Source organism: Lonchura striata, chromosome 9, assembly GCF_046129695.1.
Source record: "Lonchura striata isolate bLonStr1 chromosome 9, bLonStr1.mat, whole genome shotgun sequence".
In the NCBI taxonomy this organism is placed as follows: domain Eukaryota; kingdom Metazoa; phylum Chordata; class Aves; order Passeriformes; family Estrildidae; genus Lonchura; species Lonchura striata.
In genome coordinates, this window is record NC_134611.1 from 20,157,549 (window position 1) to 20,176,998 (window position 19,450).

Below are 19,450 nucleotides of genomic sequence, written 5' to 3' on the forward strand. Positions count from 1 at the left end.
TTTGAAAGTTATATGCATCCTTTAATAGGAAGTTTCACAGTTACAAAAGAAACATTGTTTTCTTTATATAAACAAAATACCCTTACAGCCTTCAAAACAAAATGTTTTGCCTTATTCCCTATGCTCAGCTATCGAAAATATAGAAATTGTCATCTAGCTTCAGTCAAAAAGACATGCTAGTTCCATGCAGTATATATTAAATACAGAAATAAATTAATTGTTATTATATCTAGGCAATTTTGTATTTGAAAGGACATATACCTTCTTTATGTGAAGTATGTCCACCCAGTACCATCTATTGCATTTTTGCAAAACATGTTAACATTTTCATAGACCACCAATTAGTTGTGCCCCTCAAGTCCTGGCACATGGAAATAATCCATTTAAAAAGGACAAGAGAACAGACTTGAGACCACTCAAAGCACATTCCCGAAAGTGTAGTGTTTCAGTGTGGTAAGTAGCACACTAAAGCAAGCTGGGAAACAACTCTTCCTAACTGGTATAAACAGTCTGGACTGGGACTCCTGTTAAGGGCAGGAATGCAAGTCAACAGTAGCACATCTTTTCCAGTCTCTTCACAGCCAGAGGGAAGAGCAACAGGGATAAGCATTGCCTAGAGAGACAAAAGTGCTTTGCAATGCTCTCCTTATCCCAGCACATTCTATCTGAAACGCCCATCCAGGGCACACGGAGACCAGGAGTTAGAACACTGGGGGAAAGTGAAGACTTAAACTGATACAATTTGATGTCACACAGATTTCAAGAACAAATACAGAAGCGTGGCTAAGCCAGGTTTATCTCAACTGAACAGTGGCAGCCAATAAACACCTGCCCTTTTTCTATCTGATTGTTTTCAGTCAAGCTGAAATTAATCACTGAAAGCACTGCATGTGCCTCAGTTAATTCTCATGGAAGTCTTCCAAAAATTCAGTGTGTTATTAGCCCTCTGCAGGAAGAGAATTTTACCCTGATTAGTACCTTCTTTTCTATTTCCTTGTTAAGCAAAGGAGCTTGGAAAAAAACCTAGGCTTCACAGATCTCATTTCAGAGATATAATTAAAGATCCTGGCAGTAAAACAATTGACAAGATACAACTCTTTTGCAGACAGGGTGACATAAAGAGCTAATGCAAGATACCCCTTCTTTTAGAAGAGGTACCATCGATACTGTCATAATGATGCATTAGAATGGTATAATTTGTGCTCTGCAAAATGACTGATTTAAAATATTTTGGGTATATTGGTTTCATACAGTGACTTCTGTTAATTCTTTATCATTATTCTGACTGCCTTTAAGAGCACCAACTTTTATACATCACGTAACTATTCTGTGAAGGTATATCTAAGTAAAAATACACCCAAATAACAAGAGTCCTACTTGTTGCAACTGCTCTTATTTTAACAATTACTGTAATGCTTAACTCATTAAAATCTTCACATACAAGAATAAAAGCTACATAATTAAAATGTGTTCATGACATGCACCACACAAGGAAAATTATGTTACAATACATTTGCAGTATTCTGTATGCTGAATCTTACCGTATACAGAAATATGTCTGGCAACATGTTTAAACACTATACTTATTTTCCCACTATTTTTGAAGATTATGGGTTTTGAGTGCATATTGCATTTTCTTCAGGCACAAATATGGTTGACCTCAGTTTTTATTTTGAAATCAATATGTGTGATAGGACAAGGAAGCATATAAGGAAGTTGAAGTTAAATTAAAAGCAGGTATAAGCATGTATTTTATTATGGAGACTCACACAAGTAAGATAGTAAAATCTGACTTCTCATCACATTGAATTTTCTTTCACTATTTTGTTATAGGAAACAGTATTTTTTATAATGTAAATTTTGTAGAATCATCCCCAGACTAAAGCTGTGGCATCCTGCTGTATCCCCAAGAATTACTTACACAATCCCATTGATTGAAATTCAAGCCACTCATTTAATGTTTCAACTCTACGTAGAATTAAAATAAGGATCAGTTTAGACTCTAACAATGTTTTTATGTACTTTAGTCTCTATTTTACTCATTGTTAGTTGCTTAGTGAAAATGTCTGATGATGTCCTGTTGAATTTGTCTCTCTGAGCATGTGGTCAGTACACGAAACAAAGCACAGCCATCTTTTGCCCTTTTATTCACCTTAGGAAAGTTAGATCCTTAAATGGATAAAGGAATTCAGTGTCTCACATGCACAAGCAAGGCAATGTTCAGTGAGCCTGTCTGTGATATTACAGCAAACCAACTTCTCCATGTCACTCTCATCACAGGTGATTCAGAGGGTTCCACCAGGGAGCAATTCAGCCCATTTACAATCTGAAATATCTTCTGACAGTGTCTGTCTCTTTCTAGTGACTAGACAGGGAGTCCAGGTGAACTAAGTTTATCTCTTAATGGGATTCAATTAAACAATGGCAATTATAGCTCTCCATAGCTAAGTCAACACTTACCTTCTGGGGAGTGACCTGGGGTTTCGGTCCCCTGGTCATTTATATGAGGCATCTTTTGAGAAACACCACTGTATCTGCCTGGGAGCCATCTGTTTCCCATGGAAATCAGAAGATTGTGATGGACAGGAGATAAAATCTGCATTCTTAAATGTTACCCTGACACAGAACTGGAAGGTGTACATGACTAGGATGGCAGGACTAAATGTAGCAGTAGTATAGTAATTCTGAGTTACTTCAGCTTGGAAGCTTAATTTTAAAAAAATCTGACAAAAAGAGATCAGATATACTAATAACTTTGAGGTGTAATAAAATACTTGGTGTAGAAAAGTGAATTAAGCTTGGGCCTGCTGGCATTTGCATACTCAAAAAGATATTGAGGGGTGAGGATTGAGGCTGCTTAGATTAGTCCATTCTTTCATCCAGAGAAAGAGTCATATTAAGTCAAAAGCATAAGGAAACACTGGAATCAAGCAAAATGCTATTAGTTGAGAAAATTACAATCTGGTAGTGCAGCAAAACATGGCTGCATTTAGTTGTACCACAAACAATGTTGAAAGAACAGACAGCTAATGTTCCACATGTGATTGTAACATTTTAATTCCTCACATTTTGAATAATTAACAGTAAAAATTAACATTCTCTTGGATTTTAGACAATATCATATATTCTACTAACTGCTGAACTTGCAAGGTCTACTACTCAAACACTAAAGCTACAAAAAGATATCCAAATCTAATGCCTGGTGCCTAAATCTATATTACGACACATGAATGTTCATTTTATGACCTTGGGTATGAAACTGAGCAGGCAAGAGCGTTTTAGAGTATTTTTACAGACATTTAACAACTGGTTTGCTGAGAATCTAGAAACATACCTGCTTAAGTTGCACTTTTTTATTAAAACATTCATAGCACTGTCAAAAGGAATATCTAGAATCTAGGATAGTCTATCATTCTATTGCTTCTATTTATAAATCTAATTATTTTATAGAATCAGCACTATGAAAAATTCACCTTTAGAGAAACTGAAAGAAAAACCTAAAAAACATAAAAAATTTCCAAGGAAATAGTCTTTCATTCACTTAAAGATTATTTGAGAAGCAGGACATGTTACTACAAACTCTTAATCCTTTACTTTCTCCAGTGGGATTTTCTCTTATCTATAATAGTACTCTCAAATTATGAACTATTCTCCTTTGACAGCTTTCAATATTTTTCTTTATAATCCTGAAAACAGCAAGGTAAACAAAAAGTACTTTTAATACTTGTAAAACAAGATATTATTCTTATATTCTATAAATTCTACAACAAAACTGGTGTCTAATTTATTACATATTCTATGCAGCAATCCAGCTATTAATGAACAGGTATAGAACAGAAATCAAATTCTCTTGACGGAAGCCTTCACTGTAAAATTGACTGTAAGTTCTTTCCCCAGCACTTACAATGTATTTTGTTTACATGTTTTACAAAATACCATCAAATATTCCAATAAAGGGCCTGACATCATTGGTTTCATCATCAAGAAGAAATCTAAAGAAGATTAAGCAAACAAACAAATTAGGTATAGCCCATCAAAACCTTTGGGATCAGGAACACTGTATAGAGTCAAGAGAAACCAAGACAAGCAATATAATTTTAAGTAATGTCTCTTAAGAAAAAATAATTGCTACTATTATTGTGAAAACAGAACTTTTTAGCAATAAATATTAGAATCAAATATATTGCCTAAAAGTCTGTGTTCCGTGAAGAACTAAGCACTGGAACACCGAAGAAACAGAAAAACATAAGTAAGTTTTTCTTACCTAGGATCTACTTCTTTTTCCTGTTCTTTTGTGAAAATAAAAAAATCTTCTTTCCTAGTGAATTTAGAAGAGTCTGAGATTATTTCTGGGATGGAAGAACTCTGTACATTTTTTTGCTCTTGAGAAGGACTTGAATGTGTTTTTTCATGAAAACTGAACTGCAACACAAAAGTTTAAAAGAAAGTATATATGGTTAAACCAACTGAAACTTCCAGATTATTGTAGAATGTAGTACTGGTATTTAATTGATATTATAGTGTTTGACAAGGACTGAGCATGTGATGATTCTAGCTATATACTGGACAGAAAAAGTCAAATTGAGTAAATACTTTTGAGCTCATGCTATATAAAGTAAATTCATATCCTATTTCTTTGTATCAGGAATATCCCACTGAACACAGAATAATTTGGACAATTCAAAATTCATGATAACCTAATTGATTCATAAGTCAGAAATGGCAGATATATTTACACAATAAGTATTCTAATCATAGAAAATTATGTTATCAATATATTTTTACTCACCAAAGTTAAATCTCTGTTCTGTACAGAGAAATTCACTTTTGATGTGCTGTTGACCACAGAAACATCTGAGTTCTGACTATTGGTCTCATCTTGTACTGTGCATGAACTGAAAATACCAAGTTGAATAATTTCAGTATTTTTATAGAAGGGAAAAATTATTTGCTGTTCAGCTCAGGATTTTCTACTTATTTCCCTGCACACTTAAATAAAAACCAAATTTAAATAATTCAACAATTCATATCTTTTAAACATGAAATTTCACTCACTTTTATGAGTGGACAACCTTCTACATATTTAATTACACAGATACACGTGAAATACAGACAATATTTTAAACGGCATAAAACAGTAGTAAATTATATAATTCTTACACTTTTGAAATGTTATTTGTGGCTTTGCTTGTTGTATACCCGCAGAGGGGTTGACATTCATCTGCACTTTGAAGGCAGGTATTTCCATGTTCTGTGAAAGAATGAAAGTTTTAAAAAGAGGGTTGAGAAGTAGCCATAACCCCTTCTAAATATTTCCAATGTTATGATAAATAACACTTTGAAAATTATGAAAGTGTCTTAACACTTGAAATATTTCTTCTTTGGCCTTTGGGCTAATATAAAAATAAGCAGAGATATACAGTCAGTATACATTATGCAACAATGATTATGCAGTTTCAGGCCATCAGAAAATTTTAATTGTGAGTTTTTCAACTCTTCCTTCTGTATTGAACTTGTCACAATATATGTGACATTCAAGGTAGAATAATAAACCTGTTAGTCTAGTCAATTAACCACAAATTTCAGGTGCTTCTATTCATTGTATACTATAATAATTTATTCTCAAGTAATAGCCAGAAGAATAATTTGTAGGAAAGAAAAAAGTTTGTTGAAATAACCTTACCTAATTCTCTACTGACAAAATTACTGGCAAATACCAATTTATCATCATCAATATCATCCCAAATGTCATCTCTCAGTTCAAAGTCCACATTCAAAGCATCTGAAAAGCAGTATCTGCTTTTATCTGTGGCAGAAAAATATGAAGTATTAATTTAAAGACCAAACCAGTGAACACTGTAATTTTAAATATTAGCAATAACTTATTACTCTTTCCACAATTCCAGGATTGTAGTTGTTGCTGAGCTACTTCTAAGGTATTATTATTATCTGCCTGATCCACTGAAGGTGATGAAGATGACAGTTTATTGCTAGACCTAGTAAAAAAAAAAATCAGTGACATGTTTGTAAAACAGTTGCAGAAAGTTGCAAAATAATTTTATTCACAAAACAATTCTTAGTAGTACCTTGGCAAGGCTGGCAATAAAGACTTAGGTGTAAAAACAAATTGTTTGAGATCCACATTTTCAGCTTGACTTAACATCTGCATCTAAAGGAAGTAAAATATCTTAACTCATAAGATAAAAAAAATAGTTCTTACTATGTTTATAACAAGCATACTGACATCATTAATATTGTAAGTTTGCATAATATTTACAAGTCATAAAACCTTTCTGATCTCTATCTAATGCACTCAATTAAAAAGGTTTGAATTATGTGCTTCTAGTGGAGGTATCCAAGCACCCTGGCAAAGCCACACTGGTTGACTCTCAGCTGTTTTAGCTGTAGGCTAAATAATCCTCTACTGCAAACAAACAAGCAAACAAAACTCTGAGGTGGAAATAATCCCTCCAATACCTCAAATGTCATTCTTACTGCAGAAAGACCTAGTCTAACACTACATTCAGAGGAATGAAGTGCAAGCCATGAAATGTTTCAGAAGTTTAAAACTAATAGGGATGGTTTTCTTATAAACAAGTGGATCTACTTGACAGTGAAAAAAGGACTCTTAGTAGCATGACTCATAAATAACACAATTTGTTTTATTCAGGTCATATTTTGCCAAACCAAGTCACAGTGCAGTACCTTCCAACAATGCCTCTGAACCTCACCAACCACACCTATCAAATGCTATAAAAGAAAAAATATAGAGGATGTGCACAGAAGTGGACCAATGGAAATGCTCCAAAGAACAGTAGAACCTCTCAAAGATTCCTGGACTTTTGTACTTCTTTACTTTTTGCACTCCACACAGAAAAGTCGAACTTGAATGTTCATATTCAGTGATAAAATTCTCTCTGCAAATAATGCCTACAAATATGTAACAGATTAAAATAAACCTATGAAATGGCTGACTGCATTCAAGTGAACCTTTAGACGTTTTACTGGGGGCATAGATGAAACTGAGTTCCTGCTCCTTAAATCAGCTAGGTACAAAGAAAACTTTGTGTCTCCATTCATCTGTGACTTTGGAGGTACTCCAGTTTTACCTGCGAAAATAAAGCAAAATAATCTTTAGATTAGTTATAAGGGATAAATCCTAATTATTTCCAAATTACTTTGAAAAGCTTTGCCACTAAGCTTTATATCTTCTGTTGAAAGATTCTAAAAGATTTAGCATGCTAACTACAAGATCTAACATAGTATTTTTATAAAAGTATAACAAGCTTGACATTTTTTAAAATCATATGCTAAGTACAAAAGGCATTATTAATCATTGTAGTGCCTATAAAAGTGCTAATACCAAAGCTACTTATAATTGCCTTTATGACTGCATCATGACACCTCAGGCCCCATTCTCTTGCTTGTATTGTTTCTGTTAACATAGCCATTGGTATGATGTGAGCTGTTCTAAATTACATTTCTCTAAAAGTATCAGTAGTAGATTTAATGAAACTCACAGCAGTCATGCCCACACACATCTTTATTTTTACAGCGGTGGTTGCATTCTCTGTTTCCATATTTCTTGTAAGCAATCTCCTGTTTAGATCTGCCTCCTAGACAAATATAATATAGAAATTCAACCAGTAATATTGAATACCAAACACCCATGATTTTTCTTACTTTCAAAATCATCAAAGAATCGCAGTGTAGTACTTTACAAGTAGAAGCAGCAGAGTTGTATTTTTATTACCTTTGAGAAAGAAACAGCAGGGATAAATAAAGATCTAGTTCCCTAGTGAAAGCAAAATTCAATTTTCTGTTGACTTCAATATTAACCAGATACTGTGATCTGACCATTTACCTGTATCTGCTTTTGCTGTTGGCAAGTTTTGGGGTGAGCCATAACATATATCAAGTGTAGATTCAGCTTTCAATTTTTGATTTGTAACCACCTTATGTCCCTCTGGTTTTGGTGTTAAGTAGAAGGCTGTATATGCTCGCTGTATATCAAGGCCAACTTGGAAAATAAAAAGGCAAAAATATTAAAATTGCTTTAAACTGTTTCTATACTACAATTATCTGCAGTTTTCTAAAGTGTTTAGGCAAGTAAATGTTACTCAAAGATCATGGAAATTTTTAAAGATCATTTGCGCTTAAAGCACACTCTTGTATGACCAGATTATTTAAGCTTGAGATTAAAAACCTCAAACATTTTTTAGGATTAGAGACATATCACTAGAAGAAAAACAAAATTAGTTACCAAAGTGGAGATGAACCATATCTAACACCTCTTTACTACAACAAAACCTAACCATTCACAAAGACAGCTCTGTTCAGCATAAATAACCTGTCAGGCTGATAGGGTATCCCTACTGACAGTTAACTCACTTGACAGAGAAGGACAAAAGAAAATCCCAGTCTGTATCAACAGACCAAACATTGTCTCCTAGTAACAGTTTGATGCTTCCCAATTCCTTAATGTGATAGTAAAATAAAGAAACAGATAAGTAATTGTGAGAGGTAGTATGCAACCCAGCAAAATACACAGTATTGAGGTTTGTTTCCAGACCAGCTCACTTTATTATACTTTAGCTTAATAGAAAGTGTTTTAGTAATTTGTTCCAAAATCTTATGCATATTTTTTTTTTAATTCAAAGAATACCTTAACCTACCATAATCAGAACTAATTAAATTTATACTAATGTCTTCTGATTTAAGAGCTCTTTTAACTTCAATTTTCTTCATCCAATTTCCAGTTTTCAGGAGCACAGAATCCCTGTAATGCATCAGCAAAGTTGTTAGACAAGGACAATGGAAACATGACTGCACACTATGGTACCTGTAACCAAGTGAAACAGCCTGTATTTGGTCCTAAGTTCTTTAGTTTTGCTTGATAATTGGCCAAGAAGAACTTTTCAATGATGTATGATTTATGGCCATAAGAGGGCCAGGATCCTGCAGATCAGTTTCAATTTTGCCAAAAATGCCAGATTTCAGCCAGAATTCTCATAAATGTCAAGCAGTTAGAAAAGATTTTGTTTCTCTTTTTCCATTTGTTCCAAGCATCTCTTAGCTAACTGGAGAATTAAAATCCATCTCTGAGGGAAAAAAAATGTAATTGAAGAAATAATAGCTAACAGGAGTAAGTAACAATTGGTTCATCTATCCTTTTAATAGGTATTTTACTTGTTTTCTATTTATGGGAAAATTATGATGACTTTTCCATAATATGACATTGATGTTGAACAGTTATTTACATGTGCTCTCTTCACTGACAAGCACACTGGCATGTTTTGGGGTTTTCTGAATCTTGTGTAGCATTTTTAAATGACAACAGTGACTAGAAAATGCTGTAGGATAAAGAATAATTTTGTACTATTAGGCATCAGTGGGAAGTATTGAAAATCTGCAAGTCACAGAACAGATGAAAAGCCAACACCATAGAACTATGTAAGGCAAATAACCCTGATCATACGTACATAATTTTCTGATTAAAAATGACTTGGTTGTCAGCATCTCCTATGACCAACGAAACATAGTGAAAGTCCGGCGCTGTTCTCTTTATCTGGAGCTGCTCATAATTTGTTAATTTGACAGTTACTAAGATTTCAGCCGATGTGTCACTGTACTTGGGAAGCTGGGGAAAATGATACAGAAGACATAACTGCTAAAGTATGCAAAGTAAAATATATGCCCTTCCATAAATTTCTATCTGTTGATACAAGCACAAAAACTCAACTCAAGCAATTTGAATTTGTGGTACAATTTTATTTGTTCTTCTGAGACACTGATTTTCAGTACTAACTTCGCCATAAGCTGAATAGCCTAAGTTTGATTCAGTACTGAGAATCCAAGACAAATGCAAAGAGAAATAAGCAAGAATAAGACTTGTTATATAGAAGTTATATTTTGGCATCCCAATATTCCTTTAGAAGATATTTATAACTGTTAGATCTCCATTCTAAGAATTGAGTATTGAGTAATACTCATCTGGTATTATGTCAAATGAAAAGTAAATTAGAACTAATTGTTATACCAATAGAATTTCACATATCTATTGAGCTTTTAACTTCAAACGTGTCTTCATGTCTACCAACTTTAGGGTTACTTTTCAAATTTTGATTTTAGAAAGTTAGAGTATCTTTGGCATCCATATAAAGACAAAATGCAAATCAGAACCTCAAAGCTCTTGATTATACATAGAATTGTACCCTTCCTTTGAAAGGGCACCAGCTAGGTTAATGTAATGATTTACTGTTTCTCTATATTTCTAAGCGTGCTCTAGAAAATAAACATGCATTAATACCATTTCAGTAAGATGTATTTGGATGTTTTGCTATCTCTAGGGTTTGTTTAAATTAAAGATAGAAAAGACATCTCAGACTCACATATAATGCTAGAATGTGAATATACTGGTATACATCTGTAACATAAAATGCTATCAACGTGATAGGCCAATATATAATGGGGAATGTCTGTTCCAAGGCTCTCCTTTGAGATTTGGAAGTTTCATTCTATCTGCTAAGCTGGACGGAGGTTACAATATTGTGTGATCGTCTATCCGTGAAGACTCAGAATTGCTTTAAGTAAGTACTTGCTTTTTAATTTAATAATACCAGCATAAAAACATAAAATAAATATAAAATAATGTACCTGTTCAATTTCAAGTTCATACTTTGGAAGATGAAAAACAGACTCCTTTATCTGGTTTCCAAAAGGAGGATGTCTGTTTAAGATCTGCAAAGATGTAAATCCAAGGAATCAAAGTCGCCTGAGTAATTATGTTAGCAAAAAAAGCCCCTTTCTCTTGGTTCTCTACTGTCAGTGATGCCCAGAATAGTAACATTACCAAAAGAAAATTCCAACACTTTTACATGTTGCTACTGCTTCTGTTCAGTTAACTGCCAATCCACTACCAATGACTACTCAGGTTTTATATGAAATGAGTCTTCTATGCTATATAAGCTTTAACTAAAACAGAACAAATGACAAGAAAAAGCACAAAAGGAGCCAGAAATGAGAAATCAAATTTCCAAAGTCAAAACAGAAAAACCCAAGTAAGACTTAGAAGTCTGTTATATCTTCCAGAACGCTAGAAAAAACAGTGTCCACAGAAAAGAAGCCAAAAGCCACAGAACCAGTCCTAGGGTAACACTTACCTTTCCTGAAATAAGAAGTGCTTTACAGATGATATAGAAGATTTTTATTCTACTCCGCTCTCAAACTTGCAATAATGGAAATTTGGGATTTTCATAACTAAGATACACTAAGAGAAACTGTACATAATATTCCCTTTTATAGTTTTCCAACACTCCTAATAGAGAAGTGCATATTGTCCTTTGTTTCAAACCATGTCAATGATGAAACTCTACTTATTTAAGCATCTGCTTTCCACAGCCAGCCAAATCAGTGAAATTATTATCAGCATTAAATTTGCTACAACAAAATATCATACACATTTTCAAGGAAAACTAGCAGTAGCTACACAGTTTTTTAATTCTACTAGTTAAAATGAATAAATCACCTAAAGATCTAAATTTTGCTATGATCATACAGCAAATATATATAAACTATACTGCTTTTACTGGTAACAGTACTAATCCTCAGTATTTTCCCTATCATATTTATCTATGTACAAAATAATAAGTTACCAATTCAAGCTCTCTTGCATTTATGTCTTCAATTTTTTTAAATGATGTCAGCCCAGCATTTACCATAGCATTTGACAATGATACACCTGTAAAAAACATGTATACAAGTTTTATGCTGTTAAAGGACAATGAATAACCTCAAATTATTCTAACAGCTGCATTACAAAGCCCAAAGCATAAATAATTATTTACATTTGATGCAGCTTTCTGCCCAGCAAATCACTAAATTCATTTTCATTTAAGTATTTCAGTATTAATTAATTTCTCCATTACTAAAAAGAAAAAGAAATGCAATACAAACCAAACATGAAAATACACAATATTTCAATTATGACAACTTTTGCATTTTCTACAGTAGAACAGATTTTAGATCACTTTCTGCAGGAGTCAAGAAATGTGTCCTGTATATATATGATAAAAAAGCATGCTGTGCAGTATTCTTTGTCTCAGAATTTTTTCCCTATTCAAGAAATTATTTAAGTATGTTTAAATCATAAAGACCTCAATGTTTTTGAGCAAGTTAATAATAAAATTCACTGAAAAAGAAGTATTTATTATAATCTTCTACAAGTCATTCCAGCATTAGCAAAAACTTTCCCATGGCATGTAAGCCACAAAAGCAGAGAATTCCACATACACTTTTACTTCTCTTCATGATTCACAGTACTTCCAGTGAGATTTAGAGTTATCACCGCATATGAAAGGTATTTAACTCACCTGGCATTGCAGCCTGTTACAATAACTGCAATGACTGTAGATAAAAAATAGTACCAAATACTTAGAATGAGTATTTGGATCCTTCTCACACAGTTCTGCTAAACAGTGTAAGAAATCTGAAAATTAAGTGGGAAACCTCTTTAGATACTTTTTGGTTGCTTCTTGGAAGACATTACAGTAATCTTATAAGAAAAGACTTATCTCAAGAATTTAATAATTTAGAGAAACAGAAGACCTTTTGTCTTTTTATGTGTATTTAAACATCTTTTGGGTCTGACTTAGGGAAAACATCTTTTACCATCTTCCTGCTCCTTTGCAGAAGCTCTGCTGCCTGAATACTGAAAACTCTCACATATTACTTCTGCTGCTAGAGCTGCTACCATGTTTCTTTATAACTGAAGCTCAAGATTAACTCTTTTATCCTAATTTCTAAAATGGTAGAAGAATTTCTCCCAGTAAAGAGAATACCAGATATAAGTAAGACTTTTTCTCTTTATTTTCATCTACACTTCTGTAAAAAAAAAAAAAAAAAAAAAAAAAGGGGGTGGAAATAAAATTGAACAAACAGTAAACGTCATAAATCCTGTATAACAACTAATCATTATCCTGTCTGTCAGAACAAGCAAACAGAAATCAAACCTACCATTCAGCAACAAGAGGGAGCGTCATTATTGGACAAGAGTTGTAGAAATGCAGTAAGAATTCAACTGAAATATCAGTCTCAGTAAGGCCAATTGTCAGTCAAAGAACAGTAACTCTTATACTGGAAATACTAACTAATAAGGCATTTTTAAGGTTCAAAAATAGCACATTGAGCTAAGAGTTTAAAAATTAAGGATTTCTGAATATGCTACATGGTATCAGCAGATTTCTAGGAACTTTATTCATTTAACTTCAGAAAGAAACAGAAGAAGATTAGCAGCCATAGGCAGAGGTTATAAATCACATCAAACTACAGGCATCAATTCAGTGTTTGATTCAGAAAAAGAGTGAACTGTCAGAAGCATGTTCAAAAGAAGCTTGTGAGGGGAACAAATGACACTTTGGAAGTTAGCAGTTCTTTGTAACATATGCTGCAAAAGCTATGACAGCATAAGAAAAAAGTACCCAAGAAAAGGAAAATTGGACAGAGATGTTTGTATATACACCTCTTATTAAAAAACTAAATGTGACTTTATTCTACTGAATATAGTGTACAGGGAAGGATTTGTCTACACTGCAAGTGCCATATTTATCCCACTCATCCTCACTCCACAGAAGTGCTGAACATGAGGCAGATTCCTCAGATGATTGTGTTGACATCGCCACAGGTGTGGGATAGTGGAAATGTGTTCCCAGCACTATGCACTGTGCTGTGCAGAGGCTAACAAGCCCTGCCCTTGCTTTGAATCCACATGAATGAAGCATTACAGCCTCTGCCCTAGAGCAGGCAAGGCTGTAAGGTACTGTACCCGATGGACCTCTGGCTTTAGCCATTCTCTAATTTACAGATCTCTGTACTACACTGTTCAGTGCAGAGCTGATGTGTCTCTAAAGAAGAAATACAGAGAATGCTGCAGTGAATTTTGAAAGCATGAAGGTATGATAAGACCAGACATCAAAGCAGGAAGATACACTACTACCTCAAACAAGTAGGACTACGTTTTTATAAAACAGAGGACTCAAAAATTTCTGAACTCCTTTTCAATTAAGTATGACAAGCCTGTACTTCCAGCTAGAAGTTCATTCAATAACAGGATACAGTGAAAGGAAGATCATTATAAACTTTTGATCATCATGTGTATAAGAACCTCATGCATAATAAATTGATTTCTATTTCATGATTCCTATCCTTTTCAATGTGAATTAAAAGGTTTTAATGCATACAGGTAAGAAAACCTACAGCAACAGATGCCTGGAAAGGAAGGCATAGCCTAGTCAGGGACATGCAATTACATCAATGTGGAATATGTCTGGGATACTGAAAGGAACACTAAGGAATAAGAACAATTCTGAAATATTTTGAAAGCCTTAAGAAATTACTAAACAGCTTGCTTTTGTTATGGCAGATTCTTTTGACAACTGTGGTACTCAATTGTGGCAAATAAGTAATTAGCAGACTAAGTCAATTATGTATGTAGATATCACAAAAATCAGCAGGCTAATTATGATTTTTGATTCTCTGTCAAGATTACACTTGTATAACTTCTAACTAGTACCTACCAATTTTTTCCAATTGTTTAGACACATGAAGTGAATTTTCCCAGAGTCTACACCTGAAACACTTTGCTAAAATCAAGGAGTTTAATAAAGCAGAGAAGTTGTTCTTAGATGATGACAGAAAGTCAGATAGCCCTGTAAAAAGAAGATTGACTTATGTTAAAATGTAGCTTATTAGGGTATGTACCAAAAAACAAAAATTAAATTTTACCATACATCTAGTAACTCTCAAGCCATTTCTAAATATTCTGCCAGTATCTTGTGTCAGAGTGAAGTCTTGAATAGGAATACATCCCAGCTGAGCCTGAATGAGACTGGAAAAAGAGTGAGTTTGTAAACAAAGAAAAACATAAAAGTTTTTAATGGGGTAAAAAAGGAAATTCAGAATAGAAACAACAAAATACAAGATCTGGTCCTCTGCAAAATGACAAAAAATTTACCAGGGATTTCAACAGCCATAAAATGGCAGCTCTCCAATAAAAAAATAAAAAGGCAATATAATATTTACCAGTTTACTTTCATTTCTCTTGTTTTTATCTTCCCCTCCATTGGAAACCTATGCATGAAAACATACATATTTTCTACAATTCATCTTATTTATTGTTAAAAAAGTATTTTCAATTTTCAATGTATTTTAAAAATACCTGATAGTTATTTTGTCTTTGTCTTTATTCAAAGTGTTCAATATTTTCTTTTCATTTGTTCTTAACTTCACATCCACAAATTCTGTGCAGTTGGAGATCATTGTAATCTGTAGTAATTAAAGTTTTTTTAGTAATTGTTTTAATTCGCCATTTTTTCTATCACTTCTTCTAACTTTTTTTAAAAACACTTGAAAAAAATTATTGCCTCAACAGTATAACCATGAAGACACAATCCATCAGTTCTTTTTAATGCTGACCAACTTTCTTCTTCCTATAAAGGCTATTAATGAAAGGGGAAAATTTTCCTTTCAGCTTTTAGATTACTATTTCAGTTGAGGTTATTTAAAATCAACCACACACATTGCTAACACTTTATACAAGGCAAATACAAACAACTTTTTCTGTTATGTATTTCACCTTGCTTTCTTCACACTATAATAACAAAGATAGTCACAGGAGAACAAGCATTCAATTTTTCACGGCAAATCTGTTTTACCATGGTATTTGTTTGAAAACAAAATGTCTTGTAATTCAGATAACAACCTGTTACCTGAAAAAGGAAAATTGCCTAAAACAGAAAGACAATTCCCTTAAAAAGTAAAACATGCTCTTGATGCAGCTGGTTTTTGCAACAAAAAAAACTTAGTAAAGCAGAAAACATGAAGGCTTTTAATATATAAACAGAACAGCTTCATTAACTTTGCATTTTCATAAGTAAGGTTACTGAGGGGAGAAAGAGTTGGAAATCAAAAGATCTCGAAGTACAAAGCCTCAAAAATATTCCATATAGAATTTAATTATGTCTTCTCTAAAACTTTATGCAAACAAAGCCTGAGCTCTTTAAAACAAATACAAATACCTTACACTTCTTTTCTTAGACTTTAAAAACAGTTGAACATATGTGATTTAAAAAAAAGCCAAATTACCAATTCATTTAGTGTCTCAGTTCCCTTAATTGTGAAAAATTGCTTCACTGTATTGAATGCAATGTAATACCACGCCATTAATCTTCCAGTGTCTGTAAAACAAGAATATACCTTTAAAAAATAAATATGTCAAGTATATTTCAGTGGCTTAGAGCTTTTTAAGCCTCCAAATTAAATTAATTTTCTTATTACAGGCCTCTGTGAGATTTTCTCCCAGTACTCAGTATGTTATTGCCCCCAGCTGTGTGATGGACATTACTGACCCGATCACAGAGTGGCAGAAAGAGCCGTGTGCCAGTGGCAGTTCTCTCCAATGGAGATTAAGTCCCACTAACACACCAGGCAGTGAACTGTGGTTGCTAAGAAGCCAAACACCTCTAGGAGAGGACTGTAGAGAAGAGCAGGTATTGGTAAAACCTGTCCTTCATTGCACTGTGCCACAACCAATTATGTTGTCACAGTGTTCTGCAATCTTCTCATCTACAACAAATTTTCAGCAACAAGACAAGATCTATTCATGAAACAAGATTAAAAGAAGGAACATCTATGACTTCGTCAAGAAACTTATCCATATATTCTACTCAAACAATCCTTCAGATTTTACCTTCTACGACATTTATGTACTATTATTAATGGTGCACAAGGGTAGTTGAGATCCTTCATAGTTCACTACTATCTCTACATCATTTCTGAAATTAGTTTATTTGAAACAAGTGTTACCTGTTGGTTTGAAATTATTTGCTTCATCCATCCTGATCAAATCGAAAGATGATAAATCATTTAAGTTCTTCAGACACAGTTCTGTCAAAAATTTGAAAAATGTTTTCTGCATGTACTAAAAATACCTTATCCATGTACACACCAGAAAGAACATCATCAAATTGTATGAAGGTATATCCAAGTAATTCCACTGAAATCAAGCAAAGGTTTTGGAATCCTTCTATTAAAGCTGGTGGTTAACTTCTCTCTGGGGAAACTCACTCAAAGATAATTGATACAGGACAAGCCAACTCTTTTTTACTAAGGCAAAAGTTGCAAAGGAAAAGAAACTAGATGCTGAAAACTAGATGCTGAAATGTAGGTTGCCATATTCAAGTTTGACAGATCAGAGAGCCCACAAGCACTTATATAAAAGACTTCTGCTATAGAGTTAACAGTTAAATGGTTCAAATTTCAAATACAAATATTAATGAATCCTTCATTAGAAATTTTTGTACTGCATCGGTTTAATTTGTATTTATTTCATTAAATCCATTGTGTCAGGTGTCTGCATAAGAATGACCAAAGTGCTTTTGTTCTCTCTTTCTCAAGACCAAGGCAATATTCAGAATTGAAAAGTCAGAACAGCACTCAAAGAGATAGCTCCCCTAGCAACCTGAAATCATTCACTTTACACATGAAATACATGAAAACATTATACTCATTACTACAAAATATTTCATATTGCAGGCAAGAGGAACTAGTTTTAGCATCAGAACTTCAAGGAAATATAATCCACACTGAAAAAGCAGTAATTGAATTCTTCTAGCACTATCTGTACATTTTAAACCATGCCTTCTCCCATTAAGGATTATTTAGGTAGTATCACGCTTCATTCCCTCTATTCCTTTCAACCTACATGGCAAGAATAGAAAAGTCCTGATGTAAAAGACAGGAAAAAATAGAAAACTACTGAAAGAGGCGAATTCTCCTACTGATAAGTACTCCTCTTTTCATTGTCTTCAACTGAGAGTCAACATCTCTCACATTTGGGGATTTCAAGCAGTGGCAAATATACTGTGCTCCTGAAGGCTCTTGAAACTCTTCCACAATGAACAACCTCATTCCACCAAGCCCAAAATCAATCACAAATGTTTCCTACACAATTATGTAAAAAATGAGTAAGTGGACTCCAAGTACAAGCTCTACAAATTTCTAGGCATTTTATCTGTCCATGTTTTCACAGACCAGACCCTCCTCCAGATATTTTAGCTCCAAATAGTCTGGATGGATATGAGGACTTTCACCAAAGAAAGAAAATGGTACTTGTAGATTTACAGAACTTGACAGCAAGTACTCTTTTATAAATATACCAACATTTAAAGTACCAGAAAACTTACATTAAAATAAATTAACAAAACAAAACCACCTGAAGAGTTGTATGCTATTTCTGTGTTTAAAGTTAATAGACACCAATTCCCAAACTATTTTGTCAGCTCTATTTCTAATGAATTACAAATAGCTAAAATGCAGTATTTAAAAAAAAAAAAGGTTAATAACTGCATTTTATTCAAGTCTTAGCAATAAAAGCCTCTTAAACCCATGCAATTTTAAATTGTTTCTGGACAAGGCAAAGAAGTTTACATTTTATATCCTTTGTTTTCAAGGCTAAATTTATGAATGGAAGATGACATTTTCTGAAAAGAACTTTTTTGAAAGTATAGTAGCATAAATTAATGAAAGCAAGTGAGATCAATGAAAGAAAAATTAGGAAGAATGACAAGCAATCAAAATTAAAGTGTTCTGAGCATGTTTATGGAAATGAGGTGAGCATTTCTGAGCACGTATATGGAAATGAGTTGGGTAAAGGCATTTACTGGTTTTCCACTACACAAGAAAAATGTTTCTACCAGTTAAAATGTACTGACAGTATTTAAAAAATATTAATAACAAAATAAAATTAATAACACTAAAATATATTGGTTTTGCAAATGGATCTATTGAAATTAATGGATATAGATAAAAAACATGGGTGAACCTGCCCTAAATTGTAGCATTTTACTGAAAAAAGCTAAGAAGCCACTTACCTTGTAATTTTGCTTCAATTCCAACTTTATCTAATCCAGATGAAAAACCTTCATAGCAAATATAAAAACTGTTTTAACTTAGTACTACCATAGACTTTCTCCTTAATTTCTTTACCCATTAAAACTGATTTGCTGATTTTTAAGAGGCAGACAAATACCCCAAAGTCAAAAAAATGTGGGAATATTTATTATACTGCAAACAAGTCAGAAGTCTTACAGTATGTAACTAGCTAAGTATCAGTAAGAGGCTGCTAGAACAGATGTACAAAGGTAAAAGCTGCAGACATTCTCCCATATAAAATATCAGAGTCCTAAAAGTTTCAGAAATGTCAGTAGAAACTTCCAGGTATAGTTTTCTTATTTTGAAATACAGGAAGCCACCTGAATTGTAGCATCCATTGAAGTACTAGATGTGCTATGTTCCAGCTATAAATCCTTACAAAAAATTGTCTCCAGCAATTACCCAATGACTTCAAAATCAGGCATCGATTAAGTGGGCAGGAACATAGATATGGTCAGGGCAG

General features: G+C 33.4%; 1 protein-coding gene across 1 annotated transcript in view; it reads right to left on the reverse strand.

The window, feature by feature from the left end:
- Positions 1-3,032: 3,032 nt before the first annotated feature.
- HFM1 (helicase for meiosis 1) overlaps positions 3,033-19,450 on the reverse strand; it is a 38,854-nt gene continuing 22,436 nt past the window's right edge. The window contains exons 20-40 of the mRNA XM_031505532.2: positions 18,927-18,974; positions 16,861-16,941; positions 16,141-16,232; positions 15,215-15,321; positions 15,079-15,126; positions 14,787-14,884; positions 14,574-14,705; positions 11,655-11,740; positions 10,657-10,740; positions 9,483-9,640; positions 8,676-8,779; positions 7,865-8,020; positions 7,521-7,616; positions 6,991-7,109; positions 6,087-6,169; positions 5,890-5,996; positions 5,684-5,806; positions 5,161-5,251; positions 4,790-4,895; positions 4,265-4,422; positions 3,033-3,992 (exon numbers count right to left, since the gene is read on the reverse strand). Coding sequence (XP_031361392.2) covers positions 3,926-3,992; positions 4,265-4,422; positions 4,790-4,895; positions 5,161-5,251; positions 5,684-5,806; positions 5,890-5,996; positions 6,087-6,169; positions 6,991-7,109; positions 7,521-7,616; positions 7,865-8,020; positions 8,676-8,779; positions 9,483-9,640; positions 10,657-10,740; positions 11,655-11,740; positions 14,574-14,705; positions 14,787-14,884; positions 15,079-15,126; positions 15,215-15,321; positions 16,141-16,232; positions 16,861-16,941; positions 18,927-18,974 — 2,144 coding nt within the window. The 3' untranslated portion in view covers positions 3,033-3,925. The remainder of the gene's footprint in view (positions 3,993-4,264; positions 4,423-4,789; positions 4,896-5,160; positions 5,252-5,683; positions 5,807-5,889; positions 5,997-6,086; positions 6,170-6,990; positions 7,110-7,520; positions 7,617-7,864; positions 8,021-8,675; positions 8,780-9,482; positions 9,641-10,656; positions 10,741-11,654; positions 11,741-14,573; positions 14,706-14,786; positions 14,885-15,078; positions 15,127-15,214; positions 15,322-16,140; positions 16,233-16,860; positions 16,942-18,926; positions 18,975-19,450) is intronic.